Source organism: Stegostoma tigrinum, chromosome 34 (assembly GCF_030684315.1).
Source record: "Stegostoma tigrinum isolate sSteTig4 chromosome 34, sSteTig4.hap1, whole genome shotgun sequence".
Taxonomy (NCBI): Eukaryota; Metazoa; Chordata; class Chondrichthyes; order Orectolobiformes; family Stegostomatidae; genus Stegostoma; species Stegostoma tigrinum.
In genome coordinates this window covers 11,370,868-11,393,764 of record NC_081387.1, presented here as the reverse complement: position 1 = coordinate 11,393,764, position 22,897 = coordinate 11,370,868, and the positions used below count along the sequence as shown (strand labels likewise).

The window sequence follows — 22,897 nt, the reverse complement described above, 5'->3', positions numbered from 1 at the left end:
AGCCTCACATTTTATTATCTTGGATTCTCCAGCATCTGCAGTTCCCATTATCTCTGGGATTAACGATCGGTTGGCCCAGTTCCCAAAGAACGTGGCCTTGCTGATGCCTTGATTTACCTCCCAACGTCAGTTCGAACTGGTCACAGATGCTCATGAGTCTGTGCACTGACTGTGGATCCTAGCAGAAAATGGCAACATCAACTACATACAGAAAGGATTTGTCCTGCAGGCCTCCGCTGGCCGGAATAACACACCTATTAGGCTCACATCCTTCCTGTTGGACCCAGCAACACACAAACAAGAGAGGAGAGAGTGGGCAGCCCTGGTCAGTGCATCAGTGGTGATGTGAGAGATAACAAGAGGTTGAGGGCTTTGAGGGGGAAGGATGTCTTAGCCCTTTTAAAGTAATCTTTGATTGCCTTTTGATAATATAACTGATGAAAATGTTGTTTAAGCAAGGCACACTTAGTGTGAAATGTCAATAGATGTGAGAAACATTTCCACTATGTATGTGCTGCACAGAAACACATCAAAACGTGAGATGCATGATACAATTAGAAATGAGTGAAAAGTTAAATAAACAGCCACCCAAATTGCAAGATATGTTTTACTGTCAGTTAAGTGGATAAAATTGACCACCATAGGACAAGGCTGAAACATATAAACATAGAAGATAGGAGCAGGAGGAGGCCATTCAGCCCTTTGAGCCTGCTCCACCATTCTTCACAATTGCGGCTAATCATCCAACTCAATAGCCTAATCCTGCTTTCTCCCCATAGCCTTTGATCCCATTCACCCCAAGTGCTACATCCGGTCGCCTCTTGAATATATTCAACGTTTTAGCATCAATTACTTCCTGTGGTAATGAATTCCACAGGCTCACCACTCTCTGGGTGAAGAAATGTCTCCTCACCTCCACTCTAAATGGAGTACTCCGAATCCTCAGACTGTGACCCCTGGTTCTGAACACACCCACCATCAGAAACATCCTCCTTGCATTGACCCTATCCAGACCTGTTCGCATTTTGTGAATCTCTATGAGATCCCCACCCCTCATTCATCGGAACTCCAGCAAAAACAATCCCAACCTGGTCAATCTCTCCACATACATCAGACTCACCATCCCCGGCATCAGCCCGGTAAACCTTCACTGCTCTCCCTCGAGAGCAAGAGCATCCTTCCTCAGAAAAGGAGAACACAATATTCTAGACGTGATCTCACCAAGGCCCTGTCCAACTGCAACTGCAACAACGTGCTATTGGCCTTCTTTAGAGCCTGCTGCACCTGCATGCTTTCCTTCAGCAACCAGTGCACAAGGACTCCCAGGTCCCACTGCACACTCCCATTTCCCAATTTGCAGCCATTTGGGTAGTAATCTGCCTTCTTGCTTTTGCTTCAGCAGCGAATACCCTCACATTTATCCAAATTATACTGCATCTGCCATTGATTTGCCCCCTCATCCAAACTATTGAGATCATGTTGAAGGATCTCTGCATTTTTGCCATGGTTCACCCTCCCACCCAACTTGGCATCATCTGAAAACTTGGAGATGTTACACTTTGTTCCTTCATCCAAATCAGTAATATGTATTGTGAATAGCTGGCGCCCAGGCCTAAACCCCACCAGTTACTGCCTGCCAACTTGAAAAGGACTCATTAATTCCAATGTGTTTGCTTCCCTTCTGTCAACCAGTTTCCTATATATCTCAATTTCTTCCCCCAGTTCCACGAGCTTTACTTTGGAAATTAATCTGTTATGTCGCATTTTGTCAAACACGTTCTGAAAGTCCAAATACACTACATCGACTGGCTCCCCCTTCTCAACTATACTAGTTACATCTTCATAGAATTCTAACAAATTTGTCAAGCATAGTTTCCCCTTCATAAATCCATACTGGCTCTGTCTGATCTTGCTTAATTGAGTTTTTTTAACTTAAGTCATGCTTTTGTATGCATAATGGGTTATTAATTTGAAATCTTTTACAGTTGATCTACTTTTAAAAAAAAAGCACAGCTGCTCCCTCCACCTGTTTCAGAGAATGCTGGTATATTCTGCTGAAGAATATATTATACTTACTGGTTCTCTCCTGCATGTGTGCCAGAATATGTTTTCCAGTGCCAACTCTGTGGAAAATAGCTGCGAATATTGACACTGTGCTCATCAAAGACATCATCCTCGTTATCTCCTATCTCTGAAGAAGGACAGATGATTTAGTGGTTGACAGGAACACGGGACAGAAGACATCATATTTGCTGAGTATTATACCAGAATGTCTGACGTCCTGGTTCACTGAAATCAATAACAGTCAAACAACATTGTGTCACTTGTATCATATCCCGTACCTGTCTCCCTGCAACTGCATTGTTTTCATTGACCAGTTCTTCAGGGCCAGTGAGGTTGGTCAGAGGTAATTATGATTTCAATAAGGTATCCTCACTCAATCAAATGGTTATACTTCTTTCACAATATTTCCCATGCCCATCAACAGTCTGACCATATAGGTTCTTTTGATTCCCACTGATTAGAGTCTTGAGAGGGCATCTCAACACTGTACCTCTGATGAAGTGAGGAATCGCTGAAGGCTGTAATGGATAGAGCTGCTGGTCACAGATATGTTTGTAGCAGATGCTGAGGGAACAGGTAAGAAGGACAAATTACTCGACCAAATGATGGATGTGCACTTGTCCATGATGGTATTGTCATGAGTGCCCATGGCCCAGTTTTTTTTATATAGAGATGAAGTTCCCCATTCACTTTGAGGATCTCACCATCATGTTGTGTGGGACTACCACTGTGTCAAGTGGAACAAATACCAGGCAGATCCAGTGATTCAAAGCTGGACCCCATGAGGCAGTATGAGCCATCAGCAGCCATGGAACAACAGTCGCTAATGTCATGGTCAATGCAGCCCTCACTCTACCATTTCCAACAAGCCAGCAGACTAGCTGTTATCAGACTTTTTATTGGACCTCGCAAATATTAATGTTGATCTCTCTCTGTACCTTCTCTGCAGCTGTAACACTGTATCTTGCACTCTGTTCTGCTACCCTGGTGCAATTGTATAGTGCAATTACTGCCTATAAAGCACATAAGGCAACATTTTTCATTGTATCTTGGCACACTTGACATTTATAAATCAAATCAAATGAATCAATCAAGTAGCATTTGTAAAGAAATAACTACTGCCTGATGCACAGTTTGAGTTCAGTTTGGCCATACAGACCCTCATCTCATTACGGTCTCAGTTCAAACATGGACAAGAAAACCCAATGTAATTCAATGACATCCATGTATGATGTAGACTATGGAGAGTTGGGAATCAGGGTGGATAGTTCCCTTTAGCTGAAAACTGTTAGAGGTCGACCATCACAGTTTCAGGAGCTCCTCAGGGTTTAGTCCTGGGCGAAAGCACCTTCAGCCATTTAAACTTTGCTCCATCAGGAACGTAGGTGCTCACTGATGATTGCACCATGTTCAGCAGCAGTCCACGTCCATGCACATCAAGACCCAGACAATACCCAGGCTTGTGCTGGTTGGGGAAAAGTGACATTTGCACCACATAAGAGGCAGGCAATGATCATCTCCAACAAAAATTATTCTAACTATCATCCATTGTTCTTCAAAAGCACTGCCATTGCTGAATCTCCCATGATCAGCATCCTGGGGGATTCCTAAAACCTCTGAGGTGTGGATGGAGAATATGAAGAGACTGGTCAATTCAATATGACCTGTTTTGTGCAATTGACAATACAAAGATGGGAGGATTCCTCACCACACCACCCACCCATTACTATTGACCCATTCACCATAAACACCACAACACATTGCTTTCCCCTGTGATACTTCGAGAAAATGCAAAATATTCATTGAGTCTTGGAGTTGTACAGCATGGAAACAGACCCTTTGGCCTAACTCACCCGTGCTGCCCAGATATCCTGAGTTATCCCAGTCCCATTTGCCAGCATTTGGCACTTACCCCTCTTAACCCCTCCTAATCATATGTCCATCCAGATGCCTTTTAAACATTGAAATTGTACCAGCCTCCATCACTTCGTCTGGCAGCTCATTCCATACACTCACCACCCTCTGTGCGAACAAGTTGCCCGTTAAGCCCCTTCTAAATCTTTTCTCTCGCATCTTAAATCTATGGTCTCTAGTTTTAGACTCCCCTACCCTGGGGCGGGGGGAGACGTGGGCTATTCACCCTATCCATGCACCTCATGATTTTACAATCCTCTATAATGTCAGCATCTGACTCTCCAGAGGAAATAGCCCCAGGTTATTCAACCTCCCCCTACAGTTCAAACCCTCCAGCCGTGTCATGTGGGAATTGATCAGCTCCATTGGTCTTTCTATGTCAGAGGTTTACACAGCGATCATTTCTCCAAGCTAATGATGGGCAGGTTATTTGTGTCAACTTTTTAAATGAACGCTTACGTCTTCCGATTGTATTGAGTTTCTGTGACTGGTTCTTCCTCTGCTCCACGCCAAAGTCACAGCAAGTGAGGAAAACCTTTCTGCATTCATCATCTTTGATACGAACTGCCCGATCTTTACAGCTACGTTTCATTGGAATTAACGTTAATCCATCCATGCAGCACTTCTTTAGATTGTTGTTATATTGGTTTGCTGTAATATTAATCACAGCAAATTTAAACACTCACGTAGGCAGCATTCAACAACATTTTCTGCATTTTGAACTGCAGAGAACACTGGATTGTAATTTGTTATGATCCCAGTTGATGGGTAAATCTGGATAGGCCAAATCCCAGAATGAAGCCTGGGTTGATAGATCATATATTTGGTTGATGGCTAAGTCTGTTACCGTGGTGATTAGTCAGAGAAAGTATCCACATGAGGCTGTTCTTTAACATTAGAACATAAGCTTATTACACGAAAGAACGAAGACACATTCAAAGCTATGTATATGAGAGTATTTTTTGTATACAACAGTTAAATAAAACCTAACACAAGCAGCAAAATAAAATTGGAATCTGTTTCCCAGCATCATCCATTACAGATACTCAATCCTAACTAATATCATTCTGCTCTCCATTTCTTAAATGCTTTCCAGCTTCTTTTATTGTCTGATGGCCTAAGCTCTCTCACTTCAAACAATTCGAATCTTTCTAACCACATTCTCTTGCCTTAGAGCCTTCCCAGCATGGACCAAAATTGATCTGCCTCAATGCTATTGGTTCTATATTCCAAAATGATACTTGTCGTTTCATCATGTTTTATTGCAAATTAGAATGCAACAGACACTTTTGAAGAGATTGCTGTAACACTATCCTTGTGCCTGAATAAGAGGTCGCCTATGAAGACAGATTTGTGGATCTGTAACATTCTTTATTACAGAGCACTGCAGAAACTGTGTCATTGAGTGTATTCAAGGTTGAGATGGACAGGTTTTTAATCAATAAGGGGAAATCAAGGGTTATGGGGAAAAGTCAGGAAAGTGGAGTTCAGCCATGATCTCATTGAATGGCACAGCAGACTCGATGGGCTGAATGGCCTACCTCTGCTCTTATCTCTTAAATCATAGTGCCATTTCTGTAGAAAGTACCAAGTGCTTGTCCCTGGTGCCATCATTTCAAATGGACTTGGTTTCACCCATTAAAACAACCGTCCCATCACTGAGATAGAGGGCAATGGATTTAACCTTGGCAGCACATTGCTCAGGCTTCGTTTATATGGTGGCTCAGTGGTTAGCACAGATGCCTCATAGCACCAGGCACCTGGATTCGATTCCACCCTCAGGCAACTGCGTGTGTGTGGAGTTTTCACATTCTCCCTGTGCCTGTGGGGGTTTCCTCGGGGTGCTCCAGTATCCTCCCATGGTCCAAAGGTGTGCAGGTTGGGTGAGTTGTCCATGGGAAATTTGGGGTTATGGGCATAAGGTAGGAGTCTGGTTGAGATGCTCTTCAGGCATTTGCTAGAATTAATGAGCCAAATGGCCTCTTTCTGCGGTATAGTGAGTCTATGATCAGATCTGCTTAGAGATCTGGGTGTTTTTTGCTCATGAGGCTTAACCGCAGCCTGTCTAATAAATGAACAGTTGCCTCATGAGTTTTGAAACACTTCTGTAAGGTGTTGGAACTTAATTTCACACACTTTGAAGAGTAAACACTTCAGACTGTCGTGCCATCACACCAACTCCTGGATATGCGCAAGCATATGTGGATGAAGAAGCTTCAACTGTCATTTTAGTGAGAACTCAATCTCAAGAGGTTCCAAGATTCCGAGTGGGTAGTAAGGCCCATTGGTATCAGGATGAAGCTGAAATGTGTGTTTTCATTCACGCTAGATGTGTACTTCCTTGAAATTGGAGTAGTAAGGAGACAGGGTTGTGAGGAAGGCATCTGGTACGCTTCCCTTTATTGATCAGTGTGTTGAGCATAGGGCTCAGGAGATCATGTTGCAGTGGTACTGGACATTATTTAGGCTACTTTCAGGATACTGTGTTCAGTTCTGGTCTCCCCGCTATCGGAAGGATGTTGTTAAATTTGAAAGAGTTTTGACAAGATTTACAAGGATGTTGCCAGGGTCAGAGGGCTTGACCTTGAGGGAGAGGCTGAATAGACTGGGGCTATTTTCTCTGGAGTGTTGGAGGCTGAGGGGTGACCTAACAGAAGTTTATAAAATCATGAGGGGCATGGATAGGGTGAATAGCTAAGGTCATTTTCCCAGGGTAGGGGAGTCCAAAACTAGAGGGCAGAGGTTTAAGGTGAGAAAAATTTAAAAGGGACTTGAGGAGCAACTTTTTCACACAGACGGTAGTGCGTGTATGGAATGAGCTGTCAGAGGAAGTGGTGGAGGCTGGTACAATTACAACATTTACAAGCTATTTGCATGGGAATATAAATAGGAAAGGTTTGGACGATATGAGCCAAATGCTGGCAGATGGGGATAAATCAGTTTAGGATATCTAGTCAGCGTGGGCGAGCTGGACCAAAAGATCTATTTCCATGTTGTGCATTTCTATGACTCTATAATTACAAATCAAAATATACACCCTTGAAATCTCCATTGACCTCGTGGAGGAGAGCAGTTCAGCTGATTCACGATCAGTTTCACGTTGGCTGACTGAATAGCACTGCGTAACTGAAATCTTCGGCCACAAGAGACAGAGTTGACGAGTTGAAAGCATGTGATTCACTCTGTCACTGAAAGTCAAACATAATATCCCACTCACTGCCATTGTGTAATATTTGTGAAGTATTTCAAGTGGAAGATTGCATCAAACACAAACATTCTGTTTAATATTTATGTGCTAAGATTACAGCAGGTACAACTGAATGTTAGTTGCTGAGGCAAGCTGTCTGATATCGAACAGGTCACCCATTATGCACCATTTTACCATTTTACTTCCAACAAAATAATGGGATGGGATATGTAAACATTGAGACTAGGAACAGGACCAGGCCATTCAGCCCTTTGAGACTGCTCCACCATTCAATATGACCATTCTTGATCATCCTACTCAGTACCCTGTGCCCAACCGAAGTCCCATATCCTTTGCTCCCTTTATCCTGAAGAACTATATCTAACTCCTTTTGAAAACGTTCAATGTTTTGGCTTCAGCCACTTTCTACAGTAGCAAACTCCACTGGCTGAACACTCTCTGGGTGAAGAAATTTCTCCTCATCTCAGTCCTAAATGGTCTACCCCATATTCTCAGTCTGTGATCCCTGGATCTGGATTCCTCATCGTGAACACCCTGCCTGTGTTGATCCTGTCTACTCTGTCAGGCAGTGCACACAATGGGAACAATTCACCAAGGGTTACTTTTCATCTGTTTTTGCCAGTTGTTAAAACAACTCCATCTCTACTGCTTTTCAGTCAAAGGTACAGTGTACATCAGCTTCTGTGCTATACCTTGCATATATTCCACATTAAACCCCATCTTAAATATTTCTTTTAAATGCAAAGACGAACATGTTTTGACATTCAATGCATCGAAGATAAAGGTGCATTCTTACCTTTTCCCATATACTGTTGTTGAATGTCCAATGATCTTTTCATCCTTTTGTTATCTGTTTTGCAGGAATATCCTGTAAGGATTAATGAAAAATAAAGGAGACATCATCTGGATCACGCATGTTTGTATTGACCAATTCTACAGATGTGATATTAAAAAGAAATATTAATATTTATAACCCAGTTATTGAAATAAGAAACCTTATAGACTCAAGGTGAGAGCGGATGTACATCTTTCATATCGCCTCATAGAATCCAGTAGCTAGCTGAAGATTGATAATGGCTATCTGCTTCATTCCTCAGATGTATTCAATGAGAGTTGAATAAAAATATAGTTTTTAGCATGAAGGGCCACAAGGGATAGGGAGGAAAGTGGGAGCGTGGTGCTGAATTGGGTGATCAACCATGATTTTATTGAATGGTGGAGCAGATTCGACAGGCTGAGTGGCCTACTCCTATGTTTCTAAGCTATGGCCCAGATCTTTGGGACTCTGGGCAGTTGGAGATTGGACCAATCCTGAAGGATTCAATTCCCGACCACTTGGAATGTTTACAACAGTTTAACTTCTGAGAGGCAGTACCCTGGCACCTGGAACCTATTGTATTCCCCACTCTTGAGTTACAGTTGGAAGCTGCCGTGGATTCCTCCCTGAATAGGTCAGCTGGAAGGGTGGCATTAATGAAGAGCTGCTCAAACTCCTTCCTCTTGGTAATATCTGACTCACCAATCATGAAGGCTGTTCCATCATACCCTCCCATTGCATAACTACTCAAACCTGGGATTGACACCCACCAGCAACAGCCTCCCCTTCCTCCCCATGACTGATTTTCCTCTGAGCCCGATCCCAGCCAACCCCTGCACGATCTAATATCCCCCTTTGCCTTGCCAGACCCCTTTCCTCCCAGCCAACTCTGAGCTGCCTCCTTGTATCACCCTTAGGCCCAACCTGACTCCCCCCCACCATCAATATCCGGCTCAATATGATCAGTGCCCGGCCCCTCTCTGCCCACTTATCACATATTACCTCACCTGGCAGTATCCACTCTCCCCTCTGCTAGTCCAACTACCCTATCCACTCTGCCAGCTTGCTTCCTGTCCACTGTGTCCCCTTATGTACCCAGTTGTCCAATCTACCCTTCAAGTCCTCCCCATTGTGCCACCATGCCACCCAACCAGGATTGCCACATTGCCTGGCATGTCATCATCCCACCCTTGTTTGCTCACCCAACAAACCTAACACGGACACCCACCTGGCCATGTATTCCCTCACCCACATGCACTGCCTCCCAGTTCTTTGCAGCTAAATCCACTTATCTGAATCACGTATGCTCACTAGATCATTGAACAGAGTAGGAACGCATTTGGTCATGCCAGTCTGTATGCCCCCTTACAGGAATGAACTGTTTGTTCTTAGAATTGAATAACTATGAACAGAGGTAGCTGTTCAGCTCCTTAAGCCCATTCCACTATTCAATAGGATCATGGCTGATTTGATGATCCTTTCCTGCCCTATACCTGTAACCCTTGATTCCTGGGCCTCCTGCAGTGCCACAATGATGCCACCCGAAGGTTGCAGGAACAGAAACTCATATTCCGCTTGGGAACCCTGAAACCCAATGGTATCAATGTGGATTTCACAAGCTTCAAAATCTCCCCTCCCCCCGACCGCATCCCAAATCCCGCTCAGCTAGTCGCCGCCTCCCTAACCTGTCCTTCCTCCCACCTATCCACTCCTCCCACCTCAAGCCCCACCCCCATCTCCTGCCTACTAACCTCATCCCGCCCCCTTGATCAGTCCGTTCTCCCTGGACTGATCTATCCCTTCCCTAACTCCCCACATACAGTACCTTTACTGGCTCCATCCCAGCCTCATTAACTTGTCTGCCTCCTCTCCACCTATCTTCTCCTCTTTCCATCTTTGATCCTCCTCCCCCTCGCTCCCTATTTATTTCAGAACCCTCTTCCCCACCCCCATTTCTGATGAAGGGTCTCGGGCCGAAACGTCAGCTTTTGTGCTTCTAAGATGCTGCTTGGCCTGCTGTGTTCATCTCAAATGTGTGCCTCTTGGTTTCCTTCTGTTATTGCTTAACTTCTCACCATTTAGTGTGGCATGGTGGTTCAGTATTTAGTGCTGCTACCTCACAGCGCCAGGTACACAGGTTCGATTCCACCTTCGGGTGACTGTCTGCGTCGAGTTTGCACATTCTCCCCGTGCCTACGTGGGTTTCCTCCGGGTGCTCCAGTTTCCTCCCACAGCCCAAAGATGTGCAGGTTAGGTTGGGTTATCCACGGGAAATACAGGGTAATGGGAATGGAGCAGATCTGAACAGGATGCTCTTTGGAGAGTTGGTGTAGATCAATGGGCTGAATGACCTCTTTTGGTTGTTTGGGAATTCTACTCCAGGAATCACCTTACTTTACTTCACAGAGTAGTTTGACAGCTTTACTAAAACATCATACTCAGTTTAGACTAGTAGGAAACATTGCTTCCATTGGTGGAAGATTGAAGAATCTGAAGGGAAATGGCAGAAGAGCTTAAGGTTGCCAAGAAATTTGAAAATAGAATGTCTCATTAAGGTAAGTGGTTAGGACCTGGAGGACTCTACATGAGAGTAGGGTTGGGGCAGAGACAACCTTGGCTAGGAACTTAGCCAACTCCCAAATAGGAGACGAAATAGGCTGTTCAGCCCAATGAGTCAACTCTGCCATTCAGTGGATGATTTGGTCATCCTCAGCTTCACCTTGCTACCTTTTCCCTGCAAGCCTCGATTTCGCGAAAGATTACCAATCTGCCTCAGCCGTGAATCTGCTTCATGGCCAATCTCGACAGCCCCCTGTGGTAAAGAATTCACCAGATTCGCTGCCCTCTGGAAGAAAGAAAAAGTCCTCCTCACCTTTGTCTGAAAAGGGTGACCCCTTAGGCTGAGGCTCTCCCACAAGGTGCAGCCACACCTCTCCATATCTACTCTCTCAAACCCCATAGCAATCTAAAATATTTTAATAAGATCTCCCCCCAGTCTTCTAAACTCCAAACAGTACAAACCTGAACCAGAGCAAAAGAACCATAAGTGTAGTGACAGAAACAGTAAGGAGAAGAGGGAGGAATGGGAATAGCTGGGTTGATCTTGCTGTGGGCTGACAGTGACCCAATGGGCAAAATGGCCCCCTCTACACTATAACCTGCATCCATTCCATGTCTCATAAATAGCCATATTAAATCTGCTCCTGAGTGTTTTTTTTTCCTTGAAAAGAACAATCTTAGGTTCTCAATTTATTTTGCGCAGTTGGCATCTATACATTCTTGTACTACTCTCCAAGTTGTCCATCGCATTTTCTCCAATGCATTAACAACTTGGGAATGCATAGTGACCAGAATTCTAGCTGAGACCTACAGAATCACTTTGCCACTGACTCAGATTTATGTGGGATGACTTGCTGTTTCTCACCTAGGTCCCCACTTGTACAGTGAGGATTTAGATGATCTTATTTTTGCTTTGCAAAGACAGATCATGTCGTCTTGCCCGCTGCAAATGTTGAAAACTTTAACGAGCACTTTCCAAGCAAGGTATATTCGTGAGCAGGTTTTCTGTTGTATCAGTTTTAAAGACTGTTGCTGACCACAACATTGCACTCTAGTTTCTTACTTCCGTGTGCTTACGACATTGTATCGAGATCTGAAATGTCATCTTTTTCCTGTTTTTTTGGCTTACCAGTTCGAATTTCCGACGTGTGAACATTGGAAATAAACGTCAGCCCAGCATCCATGAAAACACCAACACTGTTAGCACCACCTCCATAAGTGCATCCAAGGTCATAAGAATTCATCTCCTCAAAGACCTACTCAGAAGCAAAAAGTGTATTTTGAACATTTCACTCACGTGGTTGCTGAGAGTAAGGTGAAGTTGCCACCATTCGAGGCAGCGATGACTGGTGGTCAGTTAATTTGAGAGTTACAGCACTCAGGCAAATGGAGAGGTTGAGAAGGACGGCCCATCTCAATAGCCTCAATCAGTGCAGAAATTGAACTCACACTGTTGATGCTATGCTGTATTATAGAGCATCAATCCAGTCAATTGAGCTATTTACTGCCTTGGCAGCAGCTCTATTTACAATGGACCTTATGACTAGGAGGATGTTACAAGACACAATAGATGTACCTTGTTACTACTACCCTGAGCAGCACATACCTGAATAGTATTCTGGCTATTGCAGGTAGAGAATTTTCCAACTCACAGCAATGGAGACAATCGGCATTTATGAAGACGTCCCATAGCCAATTGTGGGCATGGCATCTGCATGGATACCACTGGAAGGTGATTCATCTCAAATACCTACCAGCGTGCACAAGACAAAATTCTTGTCAAATCTACTTTCTGGTTTCACAAATCATTGATCTCAACACAATGCAACAATGACACAGTGTCCTAAACATAGCACACTTTCACATAACTGCTCAGTAAAACAAAAATGAAATACCACTGGACGGAAAGGGTGGCACATGCCAGAAATAATGCAATGCTCTTGTCTGCTCAGTGTGAGGTATTTTTATCGGATACGATGAGGGCTGAGATTGCTCCGGTTCGATGGCAGGGTTTTCAGAAAGAAAATTCCAAATCCTGAAGAACCAGGAGTGCAGTTCACTTACTTTCACGGGTTTGAGTCTGTTCTTGCTATTGAGAACATAGGCTGCTGTATCCACAATGCCCAGGGACAGTTTGCCTTGGTCTTCAGTTTTAATATGCAGACTGACCTCCGATCCTGGTCTGTATGTATTGGGCATATCTTTTATTGTAATCTGCGGCAAAACAACACAATAATGCTGGACAGTCAAGTAACGAACCACACAATTTTCCTTCACAACACCAGGCCGACTACTCAACACCACCTCCACTGATAATCCTGTCAACTCTCATATTTGAGCCACTTTGTCCATATTGTTTGCTATTCAGAGATACACATCTCTGGAGCAGGTAGTACTTGAACCTGAGCTCCCCAGGAGTATATCTGGCCACCCAGCCTCTCCCAACTATTCTGTGACCCACTCATGTGCAGCATTGGTCTTTGCATCTCATGTCCACTACAAAGCCCAACATGAGGTTGGGGAGCCTGGCATGTTATGAAATCTCTTTGGACTCTCTAACTGCCACAGGAGAGAGGCTAAGCCAAAGAAGATACATCTAGATGAGTGCTCTAGCTGTTTCTGAAGGATCTCCACTGAATCTGGAGGAATGTAGCAAGTTACTAGAACCACAATGCAATTGGTGCCAAAGTCAAAGAAGAAAGCTATTTGGAAGCCGCAATCACAAGCCTGCCACAAAGATTTGAAGGGCTCTTATGTGTTACTTTGGTAGTGACCCCATCTCTGAGCCAGGGGGGCCATGTTTAATTCCCACCTGCTTCAAAGCACAGTAATCTGAACAGATTGATTTACTGGGAGTTTGTGTGGCACAGTGGTAACATCCCTGCCTCTAAGCTAGGAGGCCCGAAGTCCATCTCTATTGGAGGTGTAACATAATATTCCTGAATGCAACAGCAAGAAACTCTCATGGGAGAACCATGCAATCATTTTGTGCAGTTTTCCTCACATTCCGTCACTACACTTTCCTGGTTCAATTGATGCCAGAAATAAAGGAAAATTAATTCCTATGCTAGCAAGAGTCTAACAGAAGCAGCAGACAAACATGAAGGCAGATGTTATAAAAGTTCATTAGCATTGATATAATTGGTGTGCGCTTTTCATGTTAAGCAAATAATAAGCTTGGTTCCTTTGCACTCTATCTGATAAACGGTTAGATACTAAAAGAAATTGAAATGAAAAGAATTATAAGCTTCCAGGTCCTTTGGGATGTTACCACCAGTCACATATTTCCCTCCCCTCCCTTGTGAGTCTGCAGCAGGGGCCATTCCCTGTGGGACATCCTGGTCCACCACTCCTCCTTTCCCAACCCTCCCCCACAGCCCCATGGCACTTACCCCTAGAACCAGCAAAGGTGTAACACCTGCCCATTTACTTCCTCCCTTCTGACTATCTAAGGGCCCAAAGACACCTTCCAGGTGGAGCAGCAATTTACCCAAGCTTCACTCAGTGAAGTCTGCTGCATTCGCTGCTCACAATGTGGTCCCCTCTACGCTACGGAGACAAGATACAGCCCAGAGACTGGTTTGTGGAACACCTATTTTGTGTCCTCATAAATGACTCTGAGCTTCCAGTTGCCTCCCACTTCAACACAACTTTATTTCAGGCTCTATTTCAGTGCTCCAGTGAAGCTCAGCATGAGCTAGAAGAGCAACACCTCATTTTTCACTTGGGAAACCTGCAGCCTTCTGGCAAGCATACTTAGTTCAATAATTTTAGAGCCTTAACACCTTCTTCCATGTCTTTTACCCCAACCCTACACTCCAGTGACATGGAGTACTTACAGCACAGTCAACCCATTTTCACCTACTCACGGTCCTCATTGATGTCAGCTTTTCTCTCTCCCAGTTTGCTAGTATCCATCTCCCATCTGCCTATCTCTCTGGCCACTGTCTCTAGTATCTGCTCATTTCTTCTCTTCCCCACCATCTATCTTTAGCATATGCACCAACCTTTCCCAAGCTACAAGGAAGTGTTTCCAGGCCGAAATGTTAACTCTGCTTTCTCTCCACAGATGCTGAGGTTCTCCAGCAATTTCTGATTTTGGAACGGTTGCATCCAATGATGGTAGGGAGACTTTAAAAATGTTTCACTACCAATAATAAGTTGTCGAATAACATAGATATTTCTTTTTTCTCCTGTTTGTATGTAAGTGACTAATTCCTTCCTCCATATTTGTATTTGGCCTTCTTAACCTGTAATTTTCCTGTCACTTAACCTTGCACTGTAGTTTTGCTATATGCAGGCAAAAGCTTTTGACATTTTTTGAGGATGATCATTTAATATTGGTCATTTGCTGTCCTTTGCAACAAATGGACTAATATTGAGGCCTCCTCCTCAACCCACCTACGGAACAAGGCCAGGCCACACATTATCACTAATACTCTCACCTTGCCTTCACAGACATCCTTCACATCAATCCAGGCAGAATTGGCCACCATCTCCGTATTGCCCTCGATATTGGCGTAATAGTAGGTGACTAGCCGGAACGCAGGAACCATGGCTGTACTCAGTTGGATGGGGATTTTTACGAAATCCCCTTTCAGAGCTTTACCCATTTTAAGAATTTTGCCTTTGCTAGTAGCCTGCGGGGATACAAACACATTGTCAGAGCGTGTGCAGCCAAGGATCTCACAATCCATATGTGCAAGTTGACTTGTGTATGCACATGTGCGTGCGCAAGCATGGTCACTGTGTATATATCAATTCATATTTGATTCCATTTTGCAAGTGTAGGCATGGATCTGTGCCTGTAGTGGCTGATATCTCCTTTGTCAAGAAAGGAGCAATTAAAAGTCTCAGTTGATTGGTTTGCTGTCAGTCATGATAATGACTATTCTGCCATGCCACCTGAATCCTTGTTTAATCACTGTAAGAATGTACTCACAATGTAGTAGTAATGTTTGCTATCTTGACTGTCTGGAGTAGAGTCTGATTGTACTTCTGCCAAAATTGAGCTACTTGGATCTATAACATCTCGTGGCACATTGATGTTGAGATATCTCTTGTTGTTGGAATGGTAACTGCTCACATTTTTGTTCGCTTCAGTGGTTTCTGCTCCATCCCCAGCTATCACCTAGCACAAGAAGACACACATTACATTATTCAAGCTCTAATCACTCAGTAGCTATTTATACGATCGGTAAATGGACATTTCTCCCTGAAGAACTTGGTTAATCATTGCCTGACATTTTGGCTTGTCGGGGAGGGGTTGTTTCGGTCAGCTCAGCTGTTTTGTCATTTGGTTTCTGATGCAGGGTGACTGGATTTCAGACCCCACGCCTGCGGAGGTTACTGAGAAGGACTCTCCTTCTCAAATGACTCTTATTTGCCTTTTTAGCAATTAGGAAAAGGCAATAAATGCTGCCTCTTGGGTGAATAAAAACAACTGCACTCAGTTACACAATGGAAGGTTTTGGCTGGATAGCTTGGAGTGTTGGAGACTGAGGGCTGACCTTATACAGAATTATAAAATGATGGGAGGCATCGATAAGGGGAATAGCTGGGTTCTTTTCCTTTGGGGGTATTGTAGTTCAAGTCTAGCAGGGATATTTTTAAGGTGGGCGGAGAAAGATTTAAAAAGGACATGAGGGACAACTTCTTTTTTTGCACAGAGAGTGTGGGATGTGTGCAATGAGGAAGTGGTGGATGTGGGTACAGTTACAATGCTTAAAAGACATTTGGAGAAGTTCATGATTAGGAAAGGTTGGGAGGGATATGGCACAAGGCAGATAGGGCTAGTTCAGTTTGGGAACATGGTTGGCTTGGACTGGTTGGACTGAAGGGTCCTTATCTAAGCTGTATGACTCTACTCTTGCCTGAGTGGTGTGACCGTCAGGTTAAAGTCACCGTCAGTCTAGTGAGAGAGCAGCCCTACAGTCTGATAGGTCTTCGGTGACCAATGTATTACAAACATCATGTTCGATAATGTGCTCTCAAAATAGTCAACATTCCAGATCTTACCTGTCTGTTAATAGGCTTCATAGATTCATTGAATCCATACAGTGTGGAAATAGGCCATTCAGCCCAAAATGTCCACACTGATCCTCTGAAGAGCATCCCATCCAGACCCATTCCCCTACATTTCCCACGTCTAACTCATCTAACCTAAATTTCCCTGGATACAGTGGATAATTTAGCATGGCCAATCCACCTGTCCTGTAGACTTTTAGACTGTGGAAGGAAAACAGAGCACCCGAAGGAAACCCATGCAGACACGGAGAGAATGTGCAAACTCCACACAGCATGTGATGCCAGACCCACAGCAAAATAATTAACTTTTAACTGCACTCTTGTCGATTAATGCTGCCCTCATCCCGTGAATAAGCGAGAATAAACAAAGTTGCCTGCTTGACTGGTACACCTTTCATAACATCAGTGTACATTTCCTTTAACAACAACACACAAGGGCAGCAATGGGGCTCGATGGGTGGAATGGCTTGCTTTCACACTGTAGGGATTTTATGTTTCTACGTATTGTCTATTGGAGCCACTCACCAACGCTTCTTTGGCAGCACCTTCCAAAGCGAGGAATGTAGAAGGAAATATCGCCACCCATGACTTCTCCTGACACATTATACCTATGTGTAACTAATCTCTGCTCCTTTACTGTGAAAATCAGAGTCAAAGTTCTGGAATTCCCTGTGTACCTGCAAGTGGGTGTACTTATATCATTCAATGGCAGAGTCCAAGAAGGTAGCTCATGTTATCTTCTCAAAGGCAATCGGCATTTGTATAATAAAAGCTGTCCTGCCCCAAAATCATTGCCTCCCATGAACAAGTAAAAAATGTGATCATAAACTCCAATTTTAGCATTGGTGAGGCAGTTCAAGCTGACACGTACCGAATTGAAAGAGATATACCTTTTCTCTATGTTATGTAACATCCACTTCACACCCGAGCACAAGAATTTCGAGCAGGAGTAGGCAAATCATCCCTTCAATCATAACTCAACATTCATTATAACCAAGCTGATCACATCTAGGTCTCAACTCCGTTTTCCTGCGCGGTCTCCGTAACTCTTCAACCCATTATTGATTAAACATCTGCCTACTCCTTGAACTTACACAATGTCCCAAGATCCGCCATACTCTGAGGTAGTGCATTCCACACGTTCCTGACTCTTTGAGAGAACGAATTTCCCCTCATTTCTGATTTAAATCTGCCAATCCTTAACTTTAAACAATTACTTTTCATTTCAGATAGCCCTACAAGGGGTAACATCCATTTGCTTTGTCAACTCCCTTTAGCATCTTATGTAACTCAATTAGATCTCCTCTCATTCTGTTAAACGCTAGGGAATGTGGGCTTGAGCTTGCCAATTTCTCTTCACAAGAAAAGCCTTTCATCTCTTGAACTAATCTTGTCGACCTTCTGTAAACTGCACTTTTCTAATCTCAATCACTAATAGAATTTTTTTTGAATAAAATGTACTTTTGGGGGAAAGAATAGATAGCACTCGATGATTTGAGGAATAACTGCCTAGATTTACATCAAATGGAGAGCATGAGGCATGTATAGTTGCTGACAGTCACTGGTATTGATTATGGCAGTCGTGTCATGTAGGAATTTGAGGGTCAAACAAATAACAAAAAGAAGTGAGAGCCCAACAGTAAAGGTACCATGGCTGCCAAGGGTTGAAAAGATGGATGGCTCCAGTGTGGTTAGACAAGGACTGAAATCAGAGGTGAAAGAAGGTAAGGAATGGAAGATGGCATGGAGGAAGGAGTTGTAGAAGAGGACTCTGTCCTATTGAGAATTATGTGCTTTGGGGCCTCATGCACAGGAGCCTGGGCAACTTGGGAGTGTGGAATGTTGGGCCTGCAGACAGAATGGGACTGAGAACGGGTTGGGGTGGCTTGGGTGAAACAGGGCAGCCGTTTGGGTCGGATGGGTTGGCAGCATATCGAGGCTGAGTTGCGGGAGCGATAGGATGCATGGGAGGTACTGGTTGGCATTTGTGATTGACATGGCTGGGCAGGAATGGAGTTTAGAGCTTGCAAAGGAAGGTAGTATGAGGTAGGGATGGAGATGATACAAAAGGTGTAGCATGGGAATAACATCAGAGTGAAAGCACTGACATTGAACAATGTCCTGGGATAGAGGTTTCAAGAAGTACTGTTGAAATGCAAATACCACTCTCATCCTATTACTGTGTGAGCAAGAGAGTAACAACAAAGCAACTTATGCTGGAGGGATTTGGCAAAGGGAGGTGACAAGACGCAGGAGATAGCATGATGTGCCATTGAAAGGGCAGATCCTGAGCCATCCTTTTGCAATCCAGCGAACTGAATTAGCTCTTCCCACTTGTGAAAAAACAATTTGCCAACAAAGATACGAATTTCACCGTAACTCCTTTCTCGATGCAACTGAGCCACATTGCACCTCTACAATAAGGAAATACATGCACTACATATTCAATGCCATCTTTGCAAATGTCAACCTGTAAGATTTTATTGGTGACAGTCGTGTGGAATATATTTTCCAACGACACACACTGACAAATTTCACTGAATGTCTATAAACCTTGTGAGCACGAGCGTGAAGTAGAAACATTCACTCTCACCTTAATGTTGAAAGAATCTTCCTTGTCAGCCAGTTTTTGTATTACGAACTCGGCCTGTCCATTTTCCATTGTATTTTTTGGCATTGTTCCTTCCAACCTAACAGGAACACCCGAGGCAGGTGTTCCATCAGGGTATGTTACCTTGGCCTGCAAAATGAAACAACAGCTAAGAAAGCATCACTCAGGCGCTAAGCAACTGATTTAAGAATTTGTCTTCACTGAGCAACTGATTCAGCTCAATTTCGCTTGCCTGAAGATCCATTAAGCCCCTGCCACAATCTGGAACTGGATGGGGGCGGTGGGGGGGAGGGGGTGGCGGTGGTGTGTTGAGGGTGCGGAGAGTGGAGATGTGCGCCATCAATTATGCAGGTTACTTATAAAATACTGAGCACTACATCAGTTGGACTTACACCTTGAGACAACTGTTGTGTACAAATCTGCCTGTTTCTGGAAACATACAAATGTTGAAAACTGTACTCTGGTGCCAATCTTTCTTTTGGATAGGCATAATTTCTGGAAATGCATTTTCAATCTGATGCAGACAGAGGAATAGCATTGGCCAGTTGTCCATTTTAGTTAATTTAGTTCCTTCCCTTGACCATGTTGGACTTTGTTCTTAACATTAACAGTCATGAACATCCACTACCTGCACACTTGACTGTCAAAATACTATTGGCTAATAGTGGCTGATCCGAATGGGCCCTTAATAAATGTCCTTCTTTGTTCTCTAATAACATACAGAAAGCTGTTGAGGCCTGTCCTTGGTTAACAGATAACATTCGTCTCTAATCTGCACGTCTAACAGTAAATTGACAAACTATTTGCAGTTGGTGAATAACAGATGATAATTTCATGGTAATATGTACACTGTGCAGATAACAGTCAAACTGCCATGACCTTTGTGCCACACCTACAAATGTGTTTCTCACTGATATTCGTGGCTGCATATTTGCGTGTGTCTGTTTTCTACCTGTTACCTTGGCCACATTACTGTCTAAAAATCGCAGACATTAATGAAGAGTTCCATGTTACGAGGCCAGTTCCGTGCTGTTTCATAGCACTGAATGAAACTTACCAGCACATAGAATGGAAATCGTGGTATGAAGTAGTCTCTTGTTTTTGACAAATCGATTACGTACGGCGAGGAAACAAGCTTAACATTTTTGACTTCGGACTCTTCCATTTCCCCACCTGCAGGGAAGTAAAAGGATGTATCCATTATATCATAGACCACCCCCCCCCCCCCACCAATACACAACCTGCCTCATAAGTCCTCACTAACCTCCCAGACAGCATCCCTCCCAGGCACATCCCCAAAACTCTGCATTTCCAGTAGCTAATGCACCTAACCTACAGATCCTTGAACGTTATGGGAAATTTAATAGGGCTGGCCCACCTAACCTGCGTATTTTTGAACTGTTGGAGAATGACCAGAGCACCCAGCAGAAACCCACACAGATACAGGGAGAACATACAAACTCCACACAGTCATCCAAGGCTGAAATCAAACTCAGACCCTTGATGGTGTGAGGGAGCAGTACTAACCACTGAACCACGGTGCTGCCCATCAACCAGCCAGCCTACTGCTGATCTTGTGAAGGTGTTTTACTTAGTTTGAATTATTGTTCGATTTTGTCGAACTTGTGATGAACTAACACAGTCTGCAACTTTTGATGGGAGAGTGCAATTGACGCACTGTTAATAATTAATATAATTCAAGGGAAACTTTATAAGATTCTTTCTCTTCTATATACAGGGCGGGAGGTACAGAATAATACAGAATAATGATTCTGCAGAAATTTTGCAGTTTTCCCTTCCATTAAAACACAGTCTGTCAGTGTATATTTTGGACAATCTGTCCGTATATATAACCAACTTTGGTAGATAGTGTAATAATTTTTAAAAAATTGTTATAAATACAGCTAGTCTGTTGGTGACTGTGGATTATTTTAAAAACAATCCCAGGAACGATATTATTGTGAAAGAAGGTCCAGACTTGCTCCTGGGTTTCTGGCATTACCCTATGCATGACGATTGGACAAACAAGGCCAGCATTTTTTTAAGAGTTAGAGGTGATCTCGTTGTAACTTGCATACTACTTAAATGGATAGGCAGGGTGGATACAGGTAAGATTTTTCCCCCTGGTTTGGGAGTCTGGAACCAGGAAGTCACAATTTAAAAATTAAGATGATATCTTTTAGGAACAGGCTGATTATTTTTACTCAGAATCTTGGAAAACTTGACCCCAGATGACAGTGAAGTCTCAGTTAATGAGTATTGCTTTATGAGAGGTTAACATTTTTGTTTGGTTATCAATGGTGTAGACGATTAACAGAATAGTGTTGGAGATACTAAAGCTATTAGAATGTTTGCATAGTCATGACTGTTTCAAGTGGCAGCTGTGATGGGCTGAATGGCCTACAAGCGTTCCCGTGTTCCTGTCAGATGTATCTTACTGATGCGTCTTAGAAAGGAGTTTCAGAGTTAGGAGAAATGTGATGGCAGTGCTGGGAGAATCTCCAGAGGAAACGATCTTTCCTTTGTTTGGAAACATGCTGACCCGGAAAGATCTCTTGCACACATTTCCACCCTATTTCCCACGCCTATTTTGTCATTTATGCTGCTATTTTTCCTGTCCGTTTTAGATGAGCTGGAATTGCCTATTATGACCGGGACAAATGCACTTGCATTTTTCAATAATTTACCCGAAAAGTTGATCTTCCTACTTCTGCTCACTCTTTAGTGGCCAATTGGCTACACTCAAGAGTGAAATGGCTTATCTGCCATTCACGAATGTGAGCCAAATAGATTTCTTTAAAACTATTATACTAGTGCTACAGCAGTACGTTTGAGAAATAGTACCAACATCTCCTTGATTTGATTCCCCATTTGCCCTGAATGTGGTCCAACAAGTGATATTAAATACAGTTTTGTCCACTTGCCTTAAGCCAGGGATTGGCGCTAGTCCATCATCATTTCATTAATTTGAGTTCATATTTTGCTAAATGTTTTCACCATGCACTGCCAATCAAGTCACAAGCTCTACAAATCCATCTTAGTGGACATTAGATTTCTTCCCTGTCTGCTGCCTGTTATTTCTTCTCTAACATTTATCCTAAAGTCCTCTTTGCATCTTGTATCTCATGTCCCAATGACTTATCTTATTTCATCTCATTTTGCAAAACTTTGTCAACCTCCTTCCTAGAAAACCAGTTCAACTACTTGCCTGCACAACAATTGTCCAACACATCTGATGTCTAAGATATACATCTTGCTTTTGTGCTGACCGCAGGGTCACAAGAATCTGAGTCTCACTCTCTGATACAAATTATTGGCCTAAGATTCAACCTGCCTCATCTCACTGTACATCATAAGCAACAAAAGCTAGTGCATGCGATAACTGAGGCATTATTGCATCTAGTGTCTTACACTTTGCCTACCTCCTTCAGATCAGCAAACTCCATCTGTCGGACCAAGAAGGTGTAGAGCTGGATGAACACAGCAGGCCAAGTGAAAAGGGATGATTGTCTGAAATAAATAGAATCCCCTTCCTCTCCCCCATTTCTGAAGAAAGGTCCAGACCCGAAACGTCAGCTTTCCTGCTCTCTGATGCTGCTTGACCTGCTGTGTTCATCCAGCTCTATACACCTTGTTGTCCCAGATTCTCCAGCATTGGCAGTTCCTACTATCTCCATCTGTACGGTGACAGGTTCTT

The 22,897-nt window shown here is 43.5% G+C and overlaps 1 protein-coding gene across 1 annotated transcript in view; it reads right to left on the bottom strand.

The window, feature by feature from the left end:
- Window positions 1-22,897, bottom strand: part of LOC125467687 (complement C4-like) — a 122,875-nt gene that overhangs the window by 80,536 nt on the left and 19,442 nt on the right. Inside the window, exons 10-18 of the mRNA XM_059639607.1 lie at window positions 20,258-20,373; window positions 19,183-19,329; window positions 15,505-15,693; window positions 15,008-15,202; window positions 12,627-12,776; window positions 11,692-11,818; window positions 7,983-8,054; window positions 4,438-4,629; window positions 2,077-2,191 (exon numbers count right to left, since the gene is read on the bottom strand). Coding sequence (XP_059495590.1) covers window positions 2,077-2,191; window positions 4,438-4,629; window positions 7,983-8,054; window positions 11,692-11,818; window positions 12,627-12,776; window positions 15,008-15,202; window positions 15,505-15,693; window positions 19,183-19,329; window positions 20,258-20,373 — 1,303 coding nt within the window. The remainder of the gene's footprint in view (window positions 1-2,076; window positions 2,192-4,437; window positions 4,630-7,982; window positions 8,055-11,691; window positions 11,819-12,626; window positions 12,777-15,007; window positions 15,203-15,504; window positions 15,694-19,182; window positions 19,330-20,257; window positions 20,374-22,897) is intronic.